This window comes from Carassius auratus, unplaced genomic scaffold (assembly GCF_003368295.1).
Source record: "Carassius auratus strain Wakin unplaced genomic scaffold, ASM336829v1 scaf_tig00216123, whole genome shotgun sequence".
In the NCBI taxonomy this organism is placed as follows: Eukaryota; Metazoa; Chordata; class Actinopteri; order Cypriniformes; family Cyprinidae; genus Carassius; species Carassius auratus.
The window spans coordinates 311,217-334,664 of NW_020528421.1; the positions used below are offsets into that span (position 1 = coordinate 311,217).

General features: G+C 35.4%; 2 protein-coding genes across 5 annotated transcripts in view; both read right to left on the reverse strand.

The window, feature by feature from the left end:
* LOC113097152 (clathrin heavy chain 1-like) overlaps positions 1-16,406 on the reverse strand; it is a 35,573-nt gene extending 19,167 nt beyond the window's left edge. The window contains exons 1-7 of one of the 4 annotated variants that reach the window (XM_026262357.1): positions 16,114-16,406; positions 6,389-6,596; positions 6,037-6,039; positions 1,513-1,781; positions 1,056-1,217; positions 649-762; positions 2-175 (exon numbers count right to left, since the gene is read on the reverse strand). In XM_026262357.1, the coding sequence (XP_026118142.1) occupies positions 2-175; positions 649-762; positions 1,056-1,217; positions 1,513-1,781; positions 6,037-6,039; positions 6,389-6,596; positions 16,114-16,155 (972 nt within the window). In that variant the 5' untranslated portion in view covers positions 16,156-16,406. Of the gene's footprint in view, position 1; positions 176-648; positions 763-1,055; positions 1,218-1,512; positions 1,782-6,036; positions 6,040-6,388; positions 6,597-10,371; positions 10,523-16,113 lie in introns of those variants that run through there. The other 3 variants (XM_026262355.1, XM_026262358.1, XM_026262356.1) reach the window with 3 other exon arrangements.
* An 873-nt stretch (positions 16,407-17,279) lies between these two features.
* On the reverse strand, positions 17,280-22,174 carry LOC113097153 (protein BTG3-like). The gene is made up of 5 exons (XM_026262360.1): positions 22,080-22,174; positions 20,525-20,731; positions 20,282-20,419; positions 19,997-20,204; positions 17,280-18,634 (listed from the first exon to the last, which is right to left on the reverse strand). The coding sequence occupies exons 2-5, from the start codon at positions 20,695-20,697 to the stop codon at positions 18,446-18,448; spliced, it is 708 nt and encodes a 235-aa protein (XP_026118145.1). The 5' UTR covers positions 20,698-20,731; positions 22,080-22,174; the 3' UTR covers positions 17,280-18,445.
* Between the last annotated feature and the right edge of the window lie 1,274 nt (positions 22,175-23,448).

Here is a 23,448-nt window from a genome sequence, read left to right on the forward strand (position 1 = left end):
CCTGTCCTTTCCGGTTCACGCCAATGATTCCAGATGTAGCTTCGTGGGGTGCCGTCACAAAAATGGTCTCTCCGCTGATTCTGTTCATGTAGATGCAGGTGCCAGTCTCCAGGTCATACAGATGAATGTAACCGTATTTAGTGATGAGAAATACAACATCCTGTTTGGAGCTGATCTGTGTGATGAGAAAAATGTTGCTAGATGGTCAGTTCAAATCTGGTGGAATTTATATTATTGTATAAAACTATGGAGTTGGCAAGATTTTTGTGCTTTTGTTTTGTCTTTTGCTTAAATGGCTGCATTTATTTGCTAAAAAAAAAAAACAGTAATATTATGAAATCTTATTTGATTTAATTGAATATAATTTATAATGCAATTTATTCCTGATAGCAAAGATGAATACTCAGAAGCCATTATTTCGGTCACATGATACTTCCAAAATTATTCTCATATGCTGATTTGGTGCTCAAAAACATTTTTTTTGGTATTATCAAAGCTTAATTATATATATATATATATATATATTCTTTGATGAACATTAGGTTCAGAAGAGCATAATTTATTTAAAAAAAGAAAGGACATCCAGTAAAGGAGGAAGGAAGAAACAATGCCTCTTTCACAGGAAAAAAAATCCAAAAAACCACATACCTGCATGGCAACGGGGAAGTCATTCTGTGCTTCTGGAGGGAAGAACACATCCACAGCTTTCTTTGGGAATGGCTGGTTGCCAGTTGGTGGTGTCCCCACTTCAATAATGTGAAGCTGCATGATAAAGTCTTTAGTTTATTTCATGTTTTGAAGTAATGCACACAAAATAATGCAATTATACGTGACAAATTATGTGAACATCAATAATTAGAAAAAAACTCAAATCAATTCATCTGAAACTAAAACTAGCCAGCTAAATTACCTCTTCCTCAAAAACGGGAGTTTACACCCAAAAAGCCCATCCAGACCACTTCCTCTCTTTCTTAGACAACTGTGTTATGAATACTTAGTGTATGCCTCTTTGCTGAATAAAATGTTTCTAGTTATAAATACATGTGAAAACGCACCTTTCCTCCTGCCTGACCTCGCACAGCAAAACAGAAGAGAGTGGATTCTTCTGCATTTCCCTCCATTTTGAACTGTCCAAAGCCAGCGGCATGACCCTCGATGGGCTGTGACACCTTCCTTTCAACTGAGTATAGCTGCATGGCACCAACAACTCGGTTTTGCTGTAACAAGAAATGGAATACTTGAGAAAACACCCTTGATTCAGTATCCAACATTTGACTAAAAGAAAAGAATTAAGGAAATAGAATACAAATACTACTAATAATAATACTGAATATAGGATCAGTAATAAAGGAAGTTACAGAAAAAAAATGAAACAAATAATTAAAATGTAAATGAACACGAAATGATAAAAGCAATAAATGACGTAAGCATGTCTATGTGCAGAACAAGAGCAATAGCTTGTGTAATTGTAGACCAGAACTCCAGAATGATTATTTAAAATGATCATGACACCTGAGCAGAAATGCCAATAAGCAGCAGCCACTTCTGCTTGGCATCAGTGCGGTAGTTGATGATTTGACAGCCTGCCAGGCTGGAATGTCTGTCGAACACTTTGACCGGCTGAGAGTCTCCCTCCATGCTCCAGTGATAGACGGCGTTATCGGTCACCAGGGCAATGGTGTTAAGAGAGATCCACTTCCAGAAAGTGACATCATCAGTCATAGTGTGGGCTTTCATCTTACTCTTCATCTCGATGTTAAAGATCTGAAGGGTTTTGGCAGCTGGGAGGAATAAAAAGGAAACACCATGAAAAAAAAACAATTATATATATATATATATATATATATATATATATATATATATATATATATATATATATTAAATTAGATTACAAAGACAGGGTAGAAATATTGTCAGTCATGGCTGGAAATGCATCAGGCAAGCCCACCATGACAGCTCATTCAGCAGTTAAGATAAATGAAGCAAAGCAATCAAAAAGCGAGTGTAGAAGGAATTTGTGAAACTGAAATTAAACATCAGACACTGATTTCATCTTAGCACAAGGCTTACAGTACACTGTGATTTGCTAATAATGTGCGTTATGGGAAAGGACAACTTGGCAGCAACTCACCTGATTAACATCCAACCAATAATTTATAAAAACACAAATCCAATTACTTACTTCAGGCCCCAGATAATCTAAACTTTGCGTATCACTACAATTAAGACAGGGATTGCAGAATAACACAAAGGTTTCTAAAGTTAACATGAAAAGCACACGTTTTTACTTTCCCAACATGGTTATAGTAACCAGCTTTTGAGGAGGCCATTTGACCAGGATGTGGAGGCTGATCAAGTTCACCCAAAAGTTATAGTTTGCACTGATGGCAGTTGGACTATTCTGACGATGTCTTCCATACATTTACTATACACTGACAATGTAACTTACTTGGCAGTATATGGGGACACTCAAGCCCTCCTAGTTTTCATCCAAAATATATTAAATTGTGTTCTGAAGACGTGATTAATGACAAACTTTTCATTTGGGGGGAGTATCCCTTTAAGCTTGAGATTTTTTGTACAAAAATAATTTCAATAAACGGTTTATGGAAATAATGTGTATGAAACTAATAAAACTCAATTGAACGACAATAAAATATGTTTTCTCTAATAATTTCATTAATTTAATTAATCAGGGACTACTTTCACGAAAAAAAAGGTAATTTCTGGTACATGCTTTGTAAATGTAATTTATAGAAAAGTGCAAACTGCATGCTTAATGCAAATGTAATCAGGTGATTGTGTTCGTCAATCAATGCAAATCTTTGTGTGTAGTAAACACAAAATGAGGTTTATCACTGTCTGTCACCATCAGTTTAGAGTAGTGACCGTGTATATTTGTGAAAACTGATGATCGTACAACACCACCAACAAAAAAAACCCTCAACTTTTGCTTTTATCATACAAAATACAGAACAACATTAAGCAAATAGTGTCAAATCCTATCTTAACGAATTCAATTTAAAATACTATAAAAAAACAAAACGCTTTTTTTAAAAAAAGCCTTGAAAATCAAACTATTATTGTCTCTCAAAAAGCAGCAGATGGCGTTTGAACTTCACATCAGGCTTCGTGCGATTCATAAAGATGTTGGTAATGACGTGGCTGTTCGGCCAGTAGCCCTGAAGACACATAACTTCGGAAGCAAAGCAACACGGAAAGTTACAAAGTGCCATGCACACTAAGGCTGTCCCTTTTGCGAAAAAATCATTTTCGATTTTTAACACATAAGTGTTCATTGAATCGATTGTAAAATTTCGACCGCACTGATGTCTCTGGGACACTTAGGTACAGCTGCACAAGGTAGGGGTATTACTGCCAATAATAATTTTCGCTGTATGCAGCTTTGCGCTCATGCAGACACTGCAAGTTTAAACCAGGCTTTAGGAGGCCCCCCTCCCTCACCATCCTTGGAATTGTCCTAACCTTTCCCCCTATTCGGCTTTTGTTCCAAACCTGTATAACCTTCGTTTATCTTCAGAACCCAAATTAAGATATTTTTTATTAAATTCAAGACCTCTCTGATCCTTCGTAGACAGCAAAGGAACTAGTACGTTCAAGACACAAATGTAGCAAGGACACCAATGTCCTTACTACATTTCTGGACCAGGGAACATTTCAGTTGTATTGCTGTCTTTGGAGGGTCCGAGAGCTCTCACATTTCATCAAAAATATCTTAATTTGAGTTTCAAAGATGAATGAAAGTCTCACGGGTTTGGAACGACATGAGGGTGAGTAATTAATGACAGAATTTTAATTTTGTGGTGAACTAACGCTTTAATTTGTGTTCTGAAGATGAACAAAGGTCTTATGGGTTTGCAACGACATGGGGGTGAGTAATTAATGACAGAATTTTAATTTTTGGGTGAACTATCCATTTAAAGTCACAATGAAACAGTAGTGGTGACATTGTTTCTTCTATATACATCTGAGAGACACGATTATCAAAATAATATGTAGGGCAGGGACCAGTTCTATCTGCCAGTTGTTGATTGGATTTTGAGATGTGGCTGTTACACTTAAAAATGCAGGAAGATCTGAATGCCAGATTAAAAAGATGGGTTAAGTCGCCTATAATTAGAAAAGTGCTGCATTTGTCAGAGGTAAGCCTGTAGTTTTAACAGAAAGATTGATTTTGATCAAAAATAAAAATAAACTTACATGCACAAATCATTCAAACCAAGATCAATAACATGCATTTGGAAAATAGATTAGGTGATTTTTCATTTCATGCCGACTTTAAATTCTATGAAGAACTAGTCAAAGATTGCAGGATGACATAAAGCTTATTACTGCAGAGGTCAGAATTTAGTCTATGTGCACTGAAAGAAGCATAAATTACTATTTACAATGATTTCAGCCCTGTGTGGATAGATTTCCATAACACAACTTTACACTTAAATCACATGACAAATGTGGGAGCAAGAGCATTGGGAAATGAAAAAGGAATAGAAGGGATTTGAATCCACATTCAACATGGTCTCAACATAATAAGAGAGCAAGAAGCAGCACTATAGTCCTAAACATACTTAACAGAAGACGACAACAACATCTTAGCGTTATGATGAATAAATGTCAAGGATTTATAGCAGCTAAAAGGAGTTATAGAAGGTAAAATCCTGATTTCATGAATCTAACGTAATATAGTGTGCCATTCCAACCAAGCTCATCTTAAGACCTTAATTGGTTTATTTTAATTTATAAACAGTGAAAAAGGCCAGAAGGAGGACTGAACAAGTCAAGATTACTTCAGGTTAAAATATTGCTCAGGAAATTTGCTGGTTGATTCATACAGGATATTGTGATGAACTCAAAATAAGCTAATAAAATGGCCTCTAGCCACAAACAGGCAATCGATTAAAAGCTAATCTAATTTTAAACTGCAACAGTGACCGTTCTGGATCATTCACTGCTCTTTTTTCCTCTACTGAAAAGGCAAAGCAAACTGGTTTGAAACTACAAATAAAAGAATTTCAAGCAATTTAATTTACTTTCCATGTCACCCATAAACATTGTTTAACATGGCAATTACGATTAATAACATGCTAAGAATTGGATGAATTACTATAAAATAGCCAGTTGTATAGCATGACAAATCTTTCAACTCTACACAGGCACTGAGCTTAGTGTAAAAGCTACTGATATTTATTCAAACATCAACTAAGACACTGATAAACTGTTGGTCAAATAATTGCTACCTAAACACAAGCTGCATAGTGATTGAAACAATGGACTATGAACCACCACAAGAACCATAAATTTATAAGGCTACCTTTACCCATGTTCATTTACATGGAATTGAAATTTATATGGAGACGCTTGATGTTAAGATTGCATAGTGAGGGTGGAGAAAAAGACTTAATATGACAAGCATTATAATAATTAAAATTAAACAAAGAGAAAAGCAAATGTATGCCCAACAATATTTCAAACCCCAGAAAGAGAAAGTTATGTCTACAGAAATCAACAATGTGAACATTCAAGCTACGAATTTTGTGAAAGTTAAATCCTGTTTAGCCAAAGTGGGTTAATTATGTGGTACATTGTTGGCTAAACAGTCTTTATGTAAACAATATCAGAAAGATGCCAGGACATGTTTGCTTTACATTGCCTATCAGGACTTGAATTTGCATGGGGCCTAAGTCCGAACCTTGAGGCACACCGCTCCTATATTTACAACAGCAATATTGTTGATTTTGAAACTGCCGTTTTTCTCATAACACACTCAAAACAATTGAATTCAGAAAATATTTAGATTAGATTTCATAAAAATATACAAACTTTTTTTTCCAAATGGTCAGTAACAATGTGTATGTGTAGCTTTAAGTATTATTTATTACATGTATTGGCTAGAAGTGGAGGCTGTAGAAACACCTACACAAGGTTAAGCAATGAGGCCAAACAACTTTACATAATGTTCAATTTAGAAACAGGATTATAACTTTCACAAATCATTGTACCAAAATGTTAACTCACCGTCTGCATACACATGAGAAAGCAGCAACAAAAAAGGAAACAAAACAAAAAGACAAAGCAATTATGGCTGCATGACAGAAAATACACAACATATCATGTTACTGTAAGCTAAGATGTAGCCTATAATGAGGAAAATGCCAAAAACAGTTGCTACAGAAATTGGTCTAGTATAATTTAAACTAAAAAGGAACTCTGGGTGAATGAATGAAGCTAAGAAAACAACACACTTATTTTCTAGTTAAAACAACAATGGACTTGATCAGTCCTATGATTCAGTTGAGCTAAAAATGTAGTAGTCATTACAATTAGGTTAATGTCATTATCCCTGGGACTAATAATTGGTATCTCCTACCTTTAAGTGCAATGACTTTGCTCGCAGGGTTCATGATGGCGCTATCTGCAGAGATGGGCCTGCGGATGGGGGTGTTTGGGTCCGCCATGTCAATGATCACCACCTGTGCCTGTTCTCCGACCTTCTCCCGGATACAGATGAACTTATCAGACTCCATTGTCAGGGTGCTGAACCCGATGTTGGCTGGGTTGATCCCCAAATTTTGGAGCTAGGAAAAAGAGAAGTTTTATTTGCTTTAATTTTAATTAATATATTATATACCAAAGACAATTAGGCCTAAATCTTCACAAATCTTAAAACATCACAAAGGGGGAATGCTTCCTAAATGATTTCAGGTTTCTCTTTGACCCTGTGAACCTATCTAAGAAAAATTGATCTTTTTTTTAAGAAAAATCAATGACTATGTGTCCCACACTATAGATTAAAATAGATCAGAGGCATAATTTACAAGAGGCACAACCAGAGCAAACAGTAACAGCAAGGAACTAATTTCCAATGTGCTTTTATCATCAAAAAAATCAAGCAGTAGCAGTATCTCTTATCATGAGAGTAGCATTTCAATAACAGAAATTTTTCTATAAAATAATTAAATAAATGGAAGTCAAAGAACCAGCAAAACCTCTTTCCCACCCCACTGAGCCAAATACATGGCTTTGCTGTCTGAATAGGCCTTGAGGAATTTATCACAGGGACAAATAATGAACAGATACAAGAACAGATACATTTTTAAACAAGACTCCTACTGAGAACTTTGTTCTAGAACCACATTCAATTGGAAATCTTGAATATGTATCCAACTATTTGGAAATTTTTGGTTAATAGTGATTTCAAAATTATAAAAAAGGATAGGTAAACGTACCTATTAAGCTCACATACCCATTAAGCACACTTCGATATTTAAGCTCAGGTTATAAAAATAAAAAATTATGCATTATCATACTTGATGTCTTAGCCAATTTATGTGTTTAACTTGAAATTACAGGAGCTATGTAGTAACAATCAGAACACTGCACACTGAGATATGGGTCTCTGTATGTTCACACTGTCTGGCGGCCATTTTGAAAGCTGTCTGAAAGCTTACACCGAAATATTAGCCCTTTATATGTGCATTAATTTTAGATGTTTAAGCATTTATTTTGGGTAAGTTTCACTACTTTCTGTAAAATTAAGCGATTGATGTTTAAACTTTTACATATTATAACCTGGAACTTTGATGTGGGAAATAATTACAGTTAGATCCAAAAGATAGTTGTAGCAACAAGATGCTACAGAACAAATAGTTAGCTGACTAGCTATATAAGATTGTGTGCTGTGCTTATATATCTTCACAGGAATTACTGGCATGTATTTATACATCCATAATATTATACATTTACAGTGTATTGATGGTCTGGGGTTTTACATTGATGTTATTTTTAAAGATTTAATATTATTGTAAGGTGAGCTTAAAGGGTACACTACTATGAAAATCACATAGCTTCAGTGTGACATCAATAAGAAAGAGTATAATTGAATAGATATTGTTAATAATAGCTGTTCATAATAAAATATGAACTTAATAAATTACCAAGATAATTCATTAAGATAAATCTTGTCATTTTAATAAATATTACATGAAATAAAAACTTGTTGCTGCTCTAATTAAGCTCAGTGTGCTCTCTTTAAACTCTTCCACATTGAACATCTATGTTAATACTTCATAAACATACTTTAAATATTAACTGATGGTTGTCACAAAGTTAAGTTAATGGATTTTCTATGGAATCAGTTGAATCCAATCTGCAGACTGGCTCTGACCTTTGCCAACTAGCATCGGTGGAAATCAGTGGAAAAACAGGCCAAAAATCCTGTAGTGTATTCCAGCTTTAAGAGACTACAGATAAGCTGACATTCATTTAATAAGGGGCTTCATAATGAGGCTAGTTTCTGTGTCCATCCCCATGAATGCAATGTTTTATTGGTTTGTTTTATATGATTTTTGAATATGTGTTACTTAGCTGAGCGGGGACTAGTATAGATGCTGCAATGTGCTTAAATGACACTACACTATGAATATATAACTGATCGACTTGAATACCTCGTTGCTTGATTTTAGTGTTTAGTGTAATGTATTTTTTTTTTTTGTAACTGACTTTGTACAATCCAAAAATATATATTTTTCAATTATTCTTTAAAAAGGTTGTTTAAAATGAGAATTGTTTTATTATGAACACAATTCAATGGTAAAAGTTTTTTCGGAAGTAACATTCAGTAATGTACACTGAATATTGATGAACTAGCTCAACAGAGCTATATTACAAAATATGCACAAAAATGAAAAATACTGTACAAATACTTTAGTAATTAACAGTTAACTGGTTACCAAAGCTAAATGTTGAAAATTATCTTAAATGTAAGTTTTTGCATGTAAAAACTAGTAAGTGCTCTATAGCCTAATCTACAAAGAAAAAAGTAAAGGACATCCCCAGAAGTCCCTTCAGTTATTCAAAGTACAAATTGCAACAGTCACTAACAAGCTAATCTTTTTTTACAAGCACACAGAGGCTATGCATCCTGAAAGATCAGAGGAGAGACAAAAACACTTCCATCATTTATTTAATAGTGCACTTGAACATCCTCAGTTTCCCTTAATTACGTCAGACAAACACAGCAGGTCAGACTTTCCTGCCGCAAAAACATTTAGACAACAGACAATAACATCTAACACACTGGCATAACTTGCAGATCTGATACACTTGAAAAGGTATTTAGTAATTATAATAATAAAAAAAGCTAATGCTAAATAATAATAAATGGACAGACTTAATTATTAAGCCATCAATCTTTAATGGTTGCCTTTTAATGCTTATGCTGATGGGTTTAATTTGATTAATAGTCAGGTGCTAAATATCTGTCACATTAGGACTGCACAATTAATCGAAATGAAATCGCAAATGCAATAAATAGGCAGAATCAGTGAAAGTCATGCATATCTTTCAGTGAAGCACAGTTCTGTGATCAGCAGTAAATATCCATCCAAGGACCAGAGGGCGCTCTCGCTCTCAAATTCAAATATGCCCTGAAGAAGAAATCCAGGATTCAACTACAGCTGAAGACACAGAAGATTTAACTGCTTTCATTGATTCAACGTAACACCAGTATATAGTTTATCAGAGTTCTTACTATAATTTATCAAAATAAAGTATTTTACACTAGACTGATGTTATGTTCTAAGTTGAGTAAAAAAGTTGTTAAATGTGGTATTTTCACGCGCTATTAAATGGAGCAGCATTTACTACACAGGGCCGTAGTTCACTGAGAAGATGTGCAAATAGCTGACCATAATAGCAAACTATTTTGTCGATTTCATAATCCTACGATTATATCGTCTGTGATTTTGCATGGCTTGTTAGTGAACTACGGCTCTATGTAGTAAATGCTGCTCCACCTGAAAGTAGGTGATGGAGATTTACTGCTAATCACAGAACCGGCTTTACTGACTAAATGTGCATGACAATCTCGATTAATTGCGTTCGATTAATCGTGCAGCCCTAAGTCACATTGCTAACCACAAATATTTCCTCATCAGGAGGTTATGCCCATTTACTTTCAACAACATCAACACCGAACTCGGCTAATGAAGCATGTTTCAAAGCTGGTTTCAGTCCATTAAAAAGACATTCTCAAAAGACGTTCTTCTTAAGTATTAACTAACCATGACGAGACTCAGGTATAAGTCAATTACAGACAAAAAATAAAAGTCAGTGGAAAGCCAACTCAGCAGCACCACACCAGCTGAATTAGAAGTCTGAGTCACCGAGACTGACCGAGACTGAGAATAAGATCTTCACTTCCACACAGGAAAACACTGATCTGCATGCTAATAAATGCAGATTTTTTTCTTGTACAGTACTCTAATTCTATGGTTCAAGTTAAGCACATATGACTAAGCACCACATGAAGACGAGAAAATGCAGCGACATCAACTCTGAAAAGAGACTTACATTTGAAATGGGTTCAGAGAGGAGCAGAGGAGGAGGATTTATTGTAGGAGACATCTTGACTTCAGGCATTTTTAACTAAACTGACAGCTACTTCTGTATAGACTCTTCTAAGACTAAGTCAGCTGGACAAAAAAGGCTGAAGGTGTTGCTTGTAGCCAAAACCCAGCCTTGGTTTTATCAGCAGCCAGACAGATCTCGAATACCAGTAAGCTCAAACAGAGGCGGCAGTCGAGTTCGTGACACTGACATATTGCCAATCACTTATTCTAATGCACGGTGCACCAGCTGCCACACATGCTAAATTACAGAGATCAGAGCTGACAGCTGGACAAACATGAATGAGAAGTCTTGGTCTTATGTAACATCACTTATAGCCCTGAATGATGCTGGACGGGAGGAAAGTCCTCTCTGCATTAACAAAGCTGTATGCTGCCAATGTGTTCTAAGCTATGCAACCTAGGCCAATTGTTTAGTCTAAAATCCACTTTACAAATGATTTTGCATTTCATATTGGCCTGATAACTGTCTTTAAAGAGCAAAAGTTATTTAAAACTGACTTGAAAAAAAAAAAAAGAATATAAGATAAATTAGTCAGATGGCACTATTATTGTGATAATATTCTGCTTAATACAAAGTTACACAAAAACAAAAATATGACTTCCAAAACATATAGTGTATATAAAGAATATAGTGCATCTTTTAGACTACATTTTAGATGATTTTTTAGCTTTGGCAGCCAATGATCCAATGATGATATTGTATGGAAGAAAACAGAACCCACGTCAGAGCTTCTGCTTTTGTATTCTACAGAAGAAAGAACGTCATATGAGATGATATGAAGGTGAGTAAATGACGACAAGTCTTCATTTTTGGGAAAATGAACCCAAATTACAATTGGTTGTGAATTTGTACTTCTAATATAGAGTTTGTAGGTTAAATTATAAACATCACTGAATAATTACTGAGATGGTTGGCAAGGACTTGTAGTTTTGTACTTTAATTTGCTAAATGACTAAATTAAGAGAGTAAATATGATCTAATACTAGACAGTGAACACTCAGATAGAGCATTTCATTGCTGGCTAAAGGTATCTCTGGCTCATGCTGCAGCGCTCAGGCTTAATCAAAGAACAGTAAGAAGAAACAGGAAGCACATTTTCTAGGAAGAGCTCAACGGAATCAGCAGCACCTTTTATCAATGAAGAGCGGACACAGGCACACCCGAAGCCACACCCACATTCCTGTGTCATGCGGCACAGAAAGCCACATCATCGCTACTAACCGACAATTGTGAAATAATAGTAATAATAATGAAAAAAAATGAAAAAGGGCTGATTATGCATTTTGCTTGAAACAGAATAACAATTTGTTATTTAAATAAGCTATTTTCATGGCAGGAACCCAGTAAAATTAGTTAAAACTAGGTATATAAACAAATACATATATTTAAAAAGGAGATAGGAGTTAAACAGACAAGATCATTCACAGAAATATAAAATGAGAAATCAGAAAACAAAACAATTTAAATAAGAAAAAATGATAATAATAAAAATAAAACATTGCTATTAAGAGAACAGTAGCATGTTCATGCATTTATTACTGCATCTCATAGATGACATCACACATGACGACATCACAACTGAACAGGCTGTTCCGACTGGCTGAAGGGAAACTCTGCCCTTGTAAGCACTCACAACGTAAAGAGAGACACTGAAGCAAACGTAAGGGAAAGAGTTCTCTCTGTCGTAGCATCAGCCTTAGGCCACGCGTGATTCATCCACAGCATGTAACTGCTGCTTGCTTCAGTGGAATCTCAGACATACCCAGAAACTAACCCAGTTTCCACTAGAAGCCTACTCTCCAGCCTACAAAAACATGCTGTGTGGCTCGAGAAACAGCTACTCGAATATAGCCAGTTCCTTCCTGGATTTTTGTGGACATCTCTGGTCAGTGCAAAGGAGGAAACTCATGATACTGAGTTTATCCTGGTAAAGAATTTGAATCAATAATTGCTAGCTGGCACAAGGAAAGCTGTTCTTTTGTACCAGAAATAATTCAGGCAAGATGAACATACTAACTAGACTATTAGTACATTAACATATATGTCAGACTTATGCAAGACCGGATAAACACTACATGTCAATAATATTATTCTTTAAAATATCAATCTTGGATCTTGTTCAATTCACACAAACAGACACTGCAGCCAAAAAAAATAATAATTATCAAGCGTTGACAATCTCTCCCTTGTCAGCTGGTATACTTGACTTCCCATTTGTTCCCTTGACTGTTTATTTTACAGTGGTTAGATAAAGATCACTGCAGTGAACTTCACCAGTGAGTTTGCAAACTACAAGCCAGATACCAGAGATAATGACATAAACAACAGATGAAGAGAGGAAAGACAGCCGTTAGCTGAATCATGAAGCCTCCTAACAGTGCTTACATGTACACATTGAGATTTATTCAAACAAAAGATTCAGATGCATGCAATTCATTCATTTATACACTATTATTTATTTTTTACAATTAGTGCATTGAATTATTACTTTCATTCAGCAGATGCACTAAATTGATCAAACGTGACAGTACAAACGTTTTTAGTTCAAAATAATTGCTTATTTTTAGAATTTGTATTCATTGAAAAAGATCCAGGAAAACAAATGTATCACAGCGATATTAAATAGCACAACTATTTTCATTACAGAAAGCAGCAAATCAGCATATCAGAATGATTTCTAAAGGATCATGTGACACTGACACTCACATAACATGCTGTCATCAGAGCATAATAAACTTGCCCCCTGATGGCACTTTCACTGACTATCACCAGTGTGGCATTCCACATTAACCCTTAAGAACTGCCACAGACACTTGACTTTATACGGGGTTAACTCGAGTGGCTTGTTCTGTTATGCGGACCTACACTACTTTTGAAGTGTTCATGCATTTAACACATTTCTATGGCCGAGGTTTGCTTTCACAAATCTGGACGAGTGCGAGAAACTTTTTAGCCTAATGCTTGAAACATCAAGTGCTTCTCGAATCTGAGCAGATCAATTAAGAATCAACCCATCGTTTCAATTCATTACTTTTTAAAGTTGTCAGCACATTCTCTCTCCAACCTCCTGTGCTCGTTTAACCCTTTTCCTTCTCCATCCAGGGAAAAATGGCACCTTGCTCAGCACAAAACCCCGATTGCAGAAGGCTTGGGGAAGGATACACAATATGCTGAGGCTTGCACCTCACTGCCACTGTCCTCCATAACAGGAAGCTGGGAGCTATTGTGTAGAAAGCTAAATCAACACGTTAAAAGCTGTGACCATATGATCATAGGTGACATGTGACCAACCTAGCAGGTTCACCACGGACAGCCGAGCGGGAAAGGGAAAAGGAGAAATGAACACTAACAGAATCCTCTTGGAATCAGAGTTCATTCATTGCTGAGGAGTTCAAAATGGATAATGCATCTCGATTCACACGAGATCACACGAGAGTCATGTGTGATCAGCAGGCTAGAGTTCAAAGATTAAATGCATTTGCAGGGCTTCAAGGTAACGTATTAAACAGCACCACATAAAACACACGAAAGCCATCTGCAGATCACCTGACTTGCCCCTGTATCATGCTTATGTTTCCCTTAAAACCAAAGAGTAATTTAAGTGATTTGCATTGAATAGTTCAATGCACTACAGGTTATTAGAAACAACTAACTTGCAGCACTAATATACATAACTAATGTGTAACGAGCATCCAATCATGATAGATTGTATTAGATTAAAACAGCCATTACTTGGTTTTTACAGATTGCATTGCTTATTTACGGCAACTGCAAACTGATAACTCTGAGAACATCATAAATATAGGCCTTCTGTACCTGAATACCTAAATAATCAAGTAAGGTATAATGCAGTAAACTATAAATGATGTACATGGAAACAGGTGTTAGTTATGGTGGTTAGACACCAGTTTTATGAACATACCGTTATACCATTTATTTTACCATAGAGGATTCAGCAAACCAAAATAAAGCAGCACTACAATCTCAATCAAACAACATGAGCAAGTTTTGTCTTAATGATACTGTCTTCCTTGTGCCACTTACAGTATTATACCACTGACTCCTATTGTACTCTGACCTTTAGTTGGCACTTCACTGGAAAAGTGCTGTGCTACATTTGCATTTCATTAAGTAAAAATACCACCAGAGGGCTTTAGGCTCTTTTTGGTCCATTATGCTCTTCTGCACTTTTCTAGGATCAGTATCCCAAAATCTGACAAACTAGTAGTACATTTAACACACACATATTTCATTTCAACAGTAATATAATAAATCACAATAATATATGGTAACCCTGAACGTTTAGCTCAAAAAGACATACACCAAGATGTACATCCATAGACAGTCTGCACACTTTCTCAACTTCGAAAGAAACCTCTAATCTAATTTGGTTGCAATGTTATTTTAGTATTTAGAACATTTACAGACTATTATAGTATTTATTAATATTTTGAATTAGATTTTTTAGTTAAAATGTTTAGCAGTTTTTAATGTGGTGTTGTTTTTAATATTTCTATTTGGCTATATTTTATTTTATGTATGTTACGTAATTTAAAATAGATTTTTGTTTTCAGATATTAAGTTTTAGGTTGATTTTGTTTTTCAGCTATATATCAAAAGAAACTATTTAATAGTTTTATGTAAAAATACCGCCAACACTGATTGGCTTACTTAATATAATTTGCAAAAAAAAAAAAAAAAGTCCTGTGTGGTACCATTTGATAATGAGTGAATAAAATAGCAAAGTTTGCAACACTGTATTGACATCTAATTGTGTTTAAATCAGGGGGGGTTGACCATATTAGCTGTGATGTGGACAAGTGATCACTTACTACGCAAAACTATTACAAATGACAAACACAGACCATTACAGGCATGGCACTGTGTAAATATGATGCTCAACAATAGCCAATTGATCCAGCACTAAGACTGTTTGTCATAATATGACCTGTCTCAAGGACACAGAAGCAACAATACACTAAAAAATAAAATACAAAATTACACTCAAACATCTAAATAAATAAAATGAGTTACACCAAGTCCTAAAGGCCTTTAAGATGAATGAAAGCCTCAACTGATATAGACAAAAAAAATTGCAAGCAATGTCTGAGTCGAGTGCAAATAATCATAATAAAAAAAATGCAGAGGCATCATGGGACATACACATGTCTATAGGTGGGGCATTTTACACCTGCTACTCTTAGCTTGTAATCTGGACAGCTCAATCACAAATCTGTTTTAATATAATGGGACGGGGAATAGGGAATACAATTTCTGTATTAAACAGGCGTCATTTATCATTTATAAAATCTGTAAGTTTATCTCTGTAAGTGTTTTCTTTGTATATAAGGACACAGCTAGTCATTTACATCTATACATATTTACGTAACTTAACCAACCCTCTAAATAATTGAAGAATTAAGCTAAAAAATGCTGTCTGGGAAGGAAACTCACTGGGCTTCATTTGTGACTCAACTAGAGTAACGTTATGTATTATTCAGTTGGTTAACACCGACAGTAGCTAAGCTAACTCCCCTGCTATTACTAACTGCTGATGGAAGGTCATATTCACCGGGGAATGGGTTACTACAATTACTTATTTAAAAACACACTGACGTTTTCACTATAAACTCATAATAAAAGAAACGAGCCCCCCATTTGAAGATATTTAAATGTCCTTACCTGCAGGTGCTCCTGGAATCTGATGGGCAGGATTTGAGCCATGGTGATGCTGGTTCCTCTTCGCTTTCCTCTCTAATTCCTGCTATTATTTCTGCCTAATCTAAACTACTCCGGAGCCCGGAATGAATGGAGGTGGTCTTGTGTTTTGGGGGGGCAGATGAACCGGGAATGTGTTAGGTTACTCTAGTCGCCCGCTGAATGTAAATGAGGCGATTCAACTCCAGTATCAACCGCCGCTGAGAGGAACTCTAGAAACCTGCAATGGCGGCGGAACCCGTTCGGTGGAGAAACGCACCGGAAAGAGACGTAGATCTCAATGGAGGCGGAGGGATACGTGTACTTTGTGGGAGAGGGATTCTAGTATGTTCGACAACAACATTTTACTACTCAGATGCAAAATACACATAAATATATCGCGAATGTGTTATGCGTATACTTTGATATGGGAAAAGTTAATAAAATACGTTTGAACGATAAGGCTTGACGGTACTAGTTCTTTACGAATCGCCCTTTGCTTTTTGCCACATCATTCGTCCTCGTGAATTGACGTCAGTTCCGATATTATTTCTCATGTTTTATTTGTATAGTACAGGCAGGGGCGTTACAAGGCCTTCGTCAGTACTGGAGAACGGTACTTTGAGCGCTTGTTTTGATTGTCTATTGATAGGAAGTGCAGAACAAGAGTCGTTTGCAAGCAGCAAATGCAGATGTTGAGCTTAAAACAGATCTTCGTCGCTAGCAAACGATAGGATGCATTGCATTTGCATGTTTGGTTTCGATTTAATGTAATGAAATCGCTGTTTTTGTTGTTTGTGTTCGAAGTATCCTGTTTTACTCACTGGAAAAAGCGCTCCAAAAGATTCAGTGCCTGAGAGCTGTTCGGTTCATTCGAACTAATTCGTGATTCATTTCCGAGCGTTCTGCTGCATTGTTTGACTAGTTCATAGAAACGAGCCGATTCAAAAGAATGATTCATGTGTGAATCATCGCCGAATCGGGAGCACTACTTTAAGAAAATTGTGTATGCGTTTTATTTACTTGAAGGTGGAGATTTTATTTGTAATATGTGCATCTGTTTTTGCAAGCTTAATCATATAAAACTGCATGCTGTCCATTTAGGTCAATTACATCAGTTGAATAAATTAATTGACGTTTTTATTTATAATTCCGTCTATTACATAGAATTGTATGATCACACATAATTGTTATTAATCAACCATGCAGTTGCCTAGATTTGTGCAACTGTAACCAACACAAATACTATTTAATTCATTCTAAGTCCAGAACGTGGGTTTGTGCACTAGAAAAAAAAAACTAATGAAACACAACTACTGTTGAACAGTGCATTAATAGCAACCTGTTTTCCAAGCACAAGGCGCATATTGGATGCACATTATAGTAATATAACAGACAAGGGTGTGTGAAAAAGCGAAGTGAATTTGTTAAGCAATTCCTCTCGAGTCTATTATGGTGGGGCTGATAGCCATGAATTGTAGTCATTTCCTCTAGACTTGGTCAGAGTTTGTGAGCAGTTTGCTCTGCTGAGAGGAAGGTGTGGCAAGCACAGTGAACTTGTTGAACTGACTCGTAAAAAAACACATCTGCACTACATGTGTGTCCATGTAAAACTTCCATATACCATAAAATAACTGCTTGAGAATGAGATAAACAAGACTGTACTATAAAAAGAGCACTGCAGTTCGATACCATTGAGTAAACAAGTCAAAGTATTGCATTGCGCTGTGCCCTAATTTAAAGTGCGCAGTTACAAAGAAAAGGAGTGAAATATTATGTCCTACTGCCACCTAGTGTTTTTCTAATAAAACTACAAACACAAAAATAACCTTAAAAAATCCAAGATTTTATATTCGTGAAAAATTTTAATATCCATAATTTAAGAGGTCTATGCAATACAAAATACTTTACTGTGAATAAATAAAATATTTGGTCACTGAAACTATGACAAAAACATGATGTAAAGTGTTATCAAATGATCCCATATAACATAAATACAGCACATTTTCATTACCATAAACATTTAAATACTTGAAATATTACTAATCCAATCTGTACGAAGTTTATCTTATACATGTTCTATTACAAATACTCTAAAGTGCAGACAGTTATTGTTATTATTCTTTAAAAAAAAATTGACCAGTCACAAATTCAAAAAACAGTGACAGCAGAACTACAAAAATACATTTAAAAAAATTTGGTCAGTCATCTTAGTGGTAACTTCAAAAAACAATTCCCAATGGAACAACCCTCACATTGACACCAACAAACTTTCATGCTGTAGTAACAGTGGTTACTGAAGCCGGTGTACTAGGTTTTAAGTGCTGCCCCAGTAGCCGTGCTTGCTGCGGTACCCGTGCTGGAACCAGCTGTGCGGTTTAAAGGAATGACTGGGTCTGCAAGGGGGACGGATCATGTAGTGTGGCCGCTGGAGGTAATGCCCTTTCCCCGGGCCGAACTTCTTCCTTGGTACAGGATGCCATACTGGGGCACTGGCATATACAAGCTGTATTCATAAAAAAAAATTCACAAGAGAAAAAGTAAGAAACAGTGCTTAAAAAAATTAATATTTTACTGAGAAAAGTAACTTTAAGTTACTAAAATACCCTTTAAAATGTCTACAATTCATAGCTCCACTTTGATAAAATTTAAACTCAAAATATTATTGCCATATTCGTTAAACTCATTGCATAAAATCTTATCTTCACATAAAAGTTAAAGAAAGTGTGCTCAACCAGCTGAAGAGGAGATGCATCCAAAAATCAAAGGTCCATCTTGCTTTGAAGCAAAGGTGCATGACTCAAACTTTGATAGTAAGTAACCTTACTTTGAAGTACGGTTTGTAACTGACATGTCTGATTAAAAGCTGGCAATTGTTGCACCTTTTCTTCAAGAAAAAAAAAAACGCCACTTTTACACATACAGTCTTTATTGGTAAATTACCATTAAGAGAGCAGGAGGTGTGCAGGACCTCTTCAACAATACCGGTAATTAATTTTTCCTATCTGAACATGCACTAGAGTAGACAAAGGTCCAACCATTGTTCATTATCTTGCAGTCAAGACCTGCCTTTCCCCCCCTTTCACCAGCAACACAGCTGTGCAATAAAGTAACTGTGGTACTGTTAGCATCTATAATGTGTCTAATGCAAAAACACATTCTGTATAATCATCTTTATGCCTGTTACTTAGAAGTTTAAAAAAGCTCAGACAGACAGTGAAACTAAAGCACATTTCCTTAATCAGGTGAGTGAATACACTTGACAGTGCATCTTTTATAGGTAATTTCCAGTGACTAACATCAGAGACTGTGAATGAGTGTGGGTTCTGATGTGTGAATGGTATCCTACTGGAAAAAAGAAGGAACACTGTTGATTGTGTGAACAGCACATTTGTATATTATCATGCGGGTAATTTAGAGGTAATTTCCCAGATTTACTGTGTGCTAGGGGCCATTAATTATATATTTCTTACACCTTTAAAAACAGACAGCAGATTTTTCGGTTAAATATTTTATTGAAATAAATCAAATCTAAATGTTCCCAGCTGAAACCTCTGTAAAAAACATCTAAATCACGACACTTCTAAATAAAACGATTGTCTAAAAACATTTAAAGGAGTACTTATAAATATTGTTAATATTCTGCTTTAGTCAACAGACCTACTCTATTGTTCACAGTATGAGGTCAGTAAGATTTCTTTTAAGAAATCAATTCTTAATAAGCAGGGACATTGTTACTGTTTTTATTGTATTTTTCATCAAATTAATGTCACCTGGTGAGCAGAAGAGACTTCAAAAAAAAAAAAAGGTAGCTACCTTTGAACAGTAGTGTAACTGTGGCAATTAAGGCAATACAAACATCTTGTACCTGGTATGGAGTGTAGTTGTGGAGAGGTGGGGTGTACTGGGCCTCTCTACAGCTGGTGTCCTCATCCGAGGAGGATCCGGAGTGGTAATCTGACGTGACCTTCTCTACAGCGCTCGTCACTTTCTTTATCACATCCTCTTTATCATCATCATCATCATCATCACTTGAGAAGGTGGCTACAGTAAAACCATGACTCCTCTCGCCATACCTATAGCCGATTCAGTATGAAAGAGGTCAAAAAACAAATCTAAATCTAAATAAATCTGCTTTATTTCATCAACTCACCTACAGCACACCTCTCCAGGATCCACCCACAGCGTGAGCTCCTTAGGCAGACTGAGGTCCTTGTACTGCACTCCACTCTCAGCACAAGCTCTGAGCAATTCAGCATCCTCTTTATGAAAGCGGTTCACTCTGATGCACCTGCAAAAGATACATTTATAGCTCAATTAAATATGATGCATCGGTTTTGACTGTCTGTGAACCTAAGGATGTCAATGAACAGTTCTGCTTTTCAGAGGGCTGTACCTGAATGCTTGGCCCTTGCTGGGGTTGTCTGGATACCAATGACCTTTGTACTTCTCCTGTAATGCTACCGTTAACCGCTCCACAAAAAGTTCCACCTTTTCCACATCCAACTTCTCAGCCTTCTTTATCAACCGCTTCAGGAAAAATACCACTGCTGCTATTTCTTTCTTCATTGTTAGCTGCACAGCTGAAATCCAGGTCCTACTTCTGTGAATACAGAGACATTAATGAGTACAAATACCACAATCACATCCTTTGATATTAATTAATACCAAAGAATATGAATTCATAAACAAACACGATTTTCAAGGTAAAAAACAAAATCACAATAAAATTGAGTAAATTAAAAACAATTTTATAAATTAATAATTACACAAATGTTTTTAAAGATTATTTAAGTATACATTACATTGACAAAAATAAAGACAATCATCTAGCATATTTCAAATAAATGTTGTCCAAAGAATCCTGAAAATGTTTCCACACCATCCAAAACAACACTGGTAAGACCATGTGTGTGTGTGTGTGTGTGTAAAGACCTCTAACACTATCTTGCTCTATTCTTTTTTTTATTCTATGTTTTCTTTTAATTTATTATATTATTTAAAAGCCCATGCTACATGTACTTAACCTAATTGAGACTTGTTAAAGCAGTTATATATCATTGCTATTTTTTGTTGTTTTTGATTGCTTCCACTGTCCTCATTTCGTAAGTCGCTTTGGATAAAAGCGTCTGCTAAATGAATAAATGTAAATGTAAATATATATAGATAGATAGATCGATCCTGCTTCATACTTCTTTTTTAAAGGTCAGAACCGGTTACATTCTAAACCATAAACCCATCAAATTGGAAAACATCACAAAAATAAGCTCCTAAAATCTCTGTAGACACTTCATCTAGCGTGTGAACTAACGTTACATCACGTGATCAACAAAGCTGGACGGCCAGTAGGCGGGATTGCCCGCTAAATACATCACGACCGTTTGAAACACAAGACCATAACAGAAACGACCAGTAACGTTAGTAGCAAAGAGTATGAAATTCTGCATTATTGTTTAACCTAAGAAAATACTATCTAACGTTACATTAAGTTAGATTAGAGCACTTGCAGAATTTTTTTTTTTATGTATTGATGATTATTGCCCTTTATCTGCACAAAAGCTTATTTGGTCAGTTAACTTATTTGTAGTTACATAGGAACAATTCAGTTTCCCAACTAAACTTAAATAAGTAACAGTTACGTTAACATAACACGGGCTAACAACTGCCTTGTTTAAATGTCACATATACAATATTCAATATTTACATTTCCAGGTATTTTCTCTTTAATTTTATATATATATAAATAATTATTACAAAACGAAATTAACGTTAACACACTGTAGCCTAGCCGAAGTTACCATGGCCTCGATTCCATTTTCAGTTGGCTTTACAACCGCCGTTTCCTTTCCTTTACCACCATTAGTTTCACATTATTCTTAATTTAATATTTGGAGCTACTAAACATAAATTAGTTATACGCAAGCTCGCTACATCTCTACAAACAGACTGACCGGGTTTTCCTTTCATCCACATGTGGACAACTCCTGCTGCCTGCCGCGCACGACAACACACTCCCAGCTCTGCTCCGCGAGAATATGTGGTGACGTTGACGTGACTTTGTCTTGTGCGCATGCTCAAATGAAAATGATTCAGTCGATTCGATTCTTTTGATTCGTGAAGCGAAAGATTCAGTGTTTTTATTAAACAGTTTATGACAGAAGCACATAACAAATACATAAAAAGTAAATTGAAACAGTAAAATAAAAAGCATTTATTACGTCTTTGTGTTGAAGAGCACGCATATTTACATTTACATTAATTCATTTAGCTGACGCCAATTTATTCAAATAAATAAAATAAATAACGGAAGGAAGTATTTTACTCTGTAAATTTAATCAAAATAAAGAAACAAATCAAATAAGCATACGGCGCTTTTTAATATTAAAATATATAATAAAAATATTATTATTGAAAAAGCTGGGGTTTAATGTGTAATTTTTATAAATTGGACAATGGCGCCCTCTAGCTTGAAAAATTGTGTTTTGCAGCAAAGCGATTACCCAGAAGCCAGAATGATGAAAACGAAAAACAGTACATTTCCATTTACTTTGGTTTGTTAGGAAAGGACAATATTTGGCTGGGATACAACTATTTTGAAAATCTGAGGTCTAAGGGTGCAAAAAAAAAAAAAAAAAGACAGAAAAAATAGAAAATCACCTTTAAACTTTTTCAAATGTATTTCTTAGCAATGCATAGTACTAATAAAAAATATGTTTTGACATTTTTACAAAATATCTTAATGGAACAGGATCTTTAATGGAAAATGATTTTTTTTATCTTCCTATGTTGGCGATTGCTACAAATATACCTGTGCTTCTTCTGACTGCTGGTTTTATGGTCCAGGGTCACAACTGATAAGCTGGTGGACTCATGATATGGTGTCTGTGTTGTGAAAATTTGACCTATCCAATCCGAACTACTAATTCTACCTTTAATTAGAACACAAACAGGACATCTTGTCAGCAGGATTATTTATTTATTTATTTTATTGTATTTTTTTATCAGGGCATACACTGCAGTCGTAATAGCCTAAATGTGCTTAACTGAGCTAGCACGTCTTGTCAACAGGAAATACCTATCAGGATGTAGCTACTCCCACTCTTATAAATGTGTTAAAAATGTGGGTAGCCCTTCATAGACTATCACAACCATGAAATAATATCACAACCTGGATTGCATAGGACACATTTAAACTGTAAACATTCTAGTATGTTCTGAATTAGCAAAGCATTCATGATTATGCGTGTCAAGAGGAAAGATTGTTGATGAATAACAAATATATTTAAAAATATATTCTTGTTTTATATATATATATATATA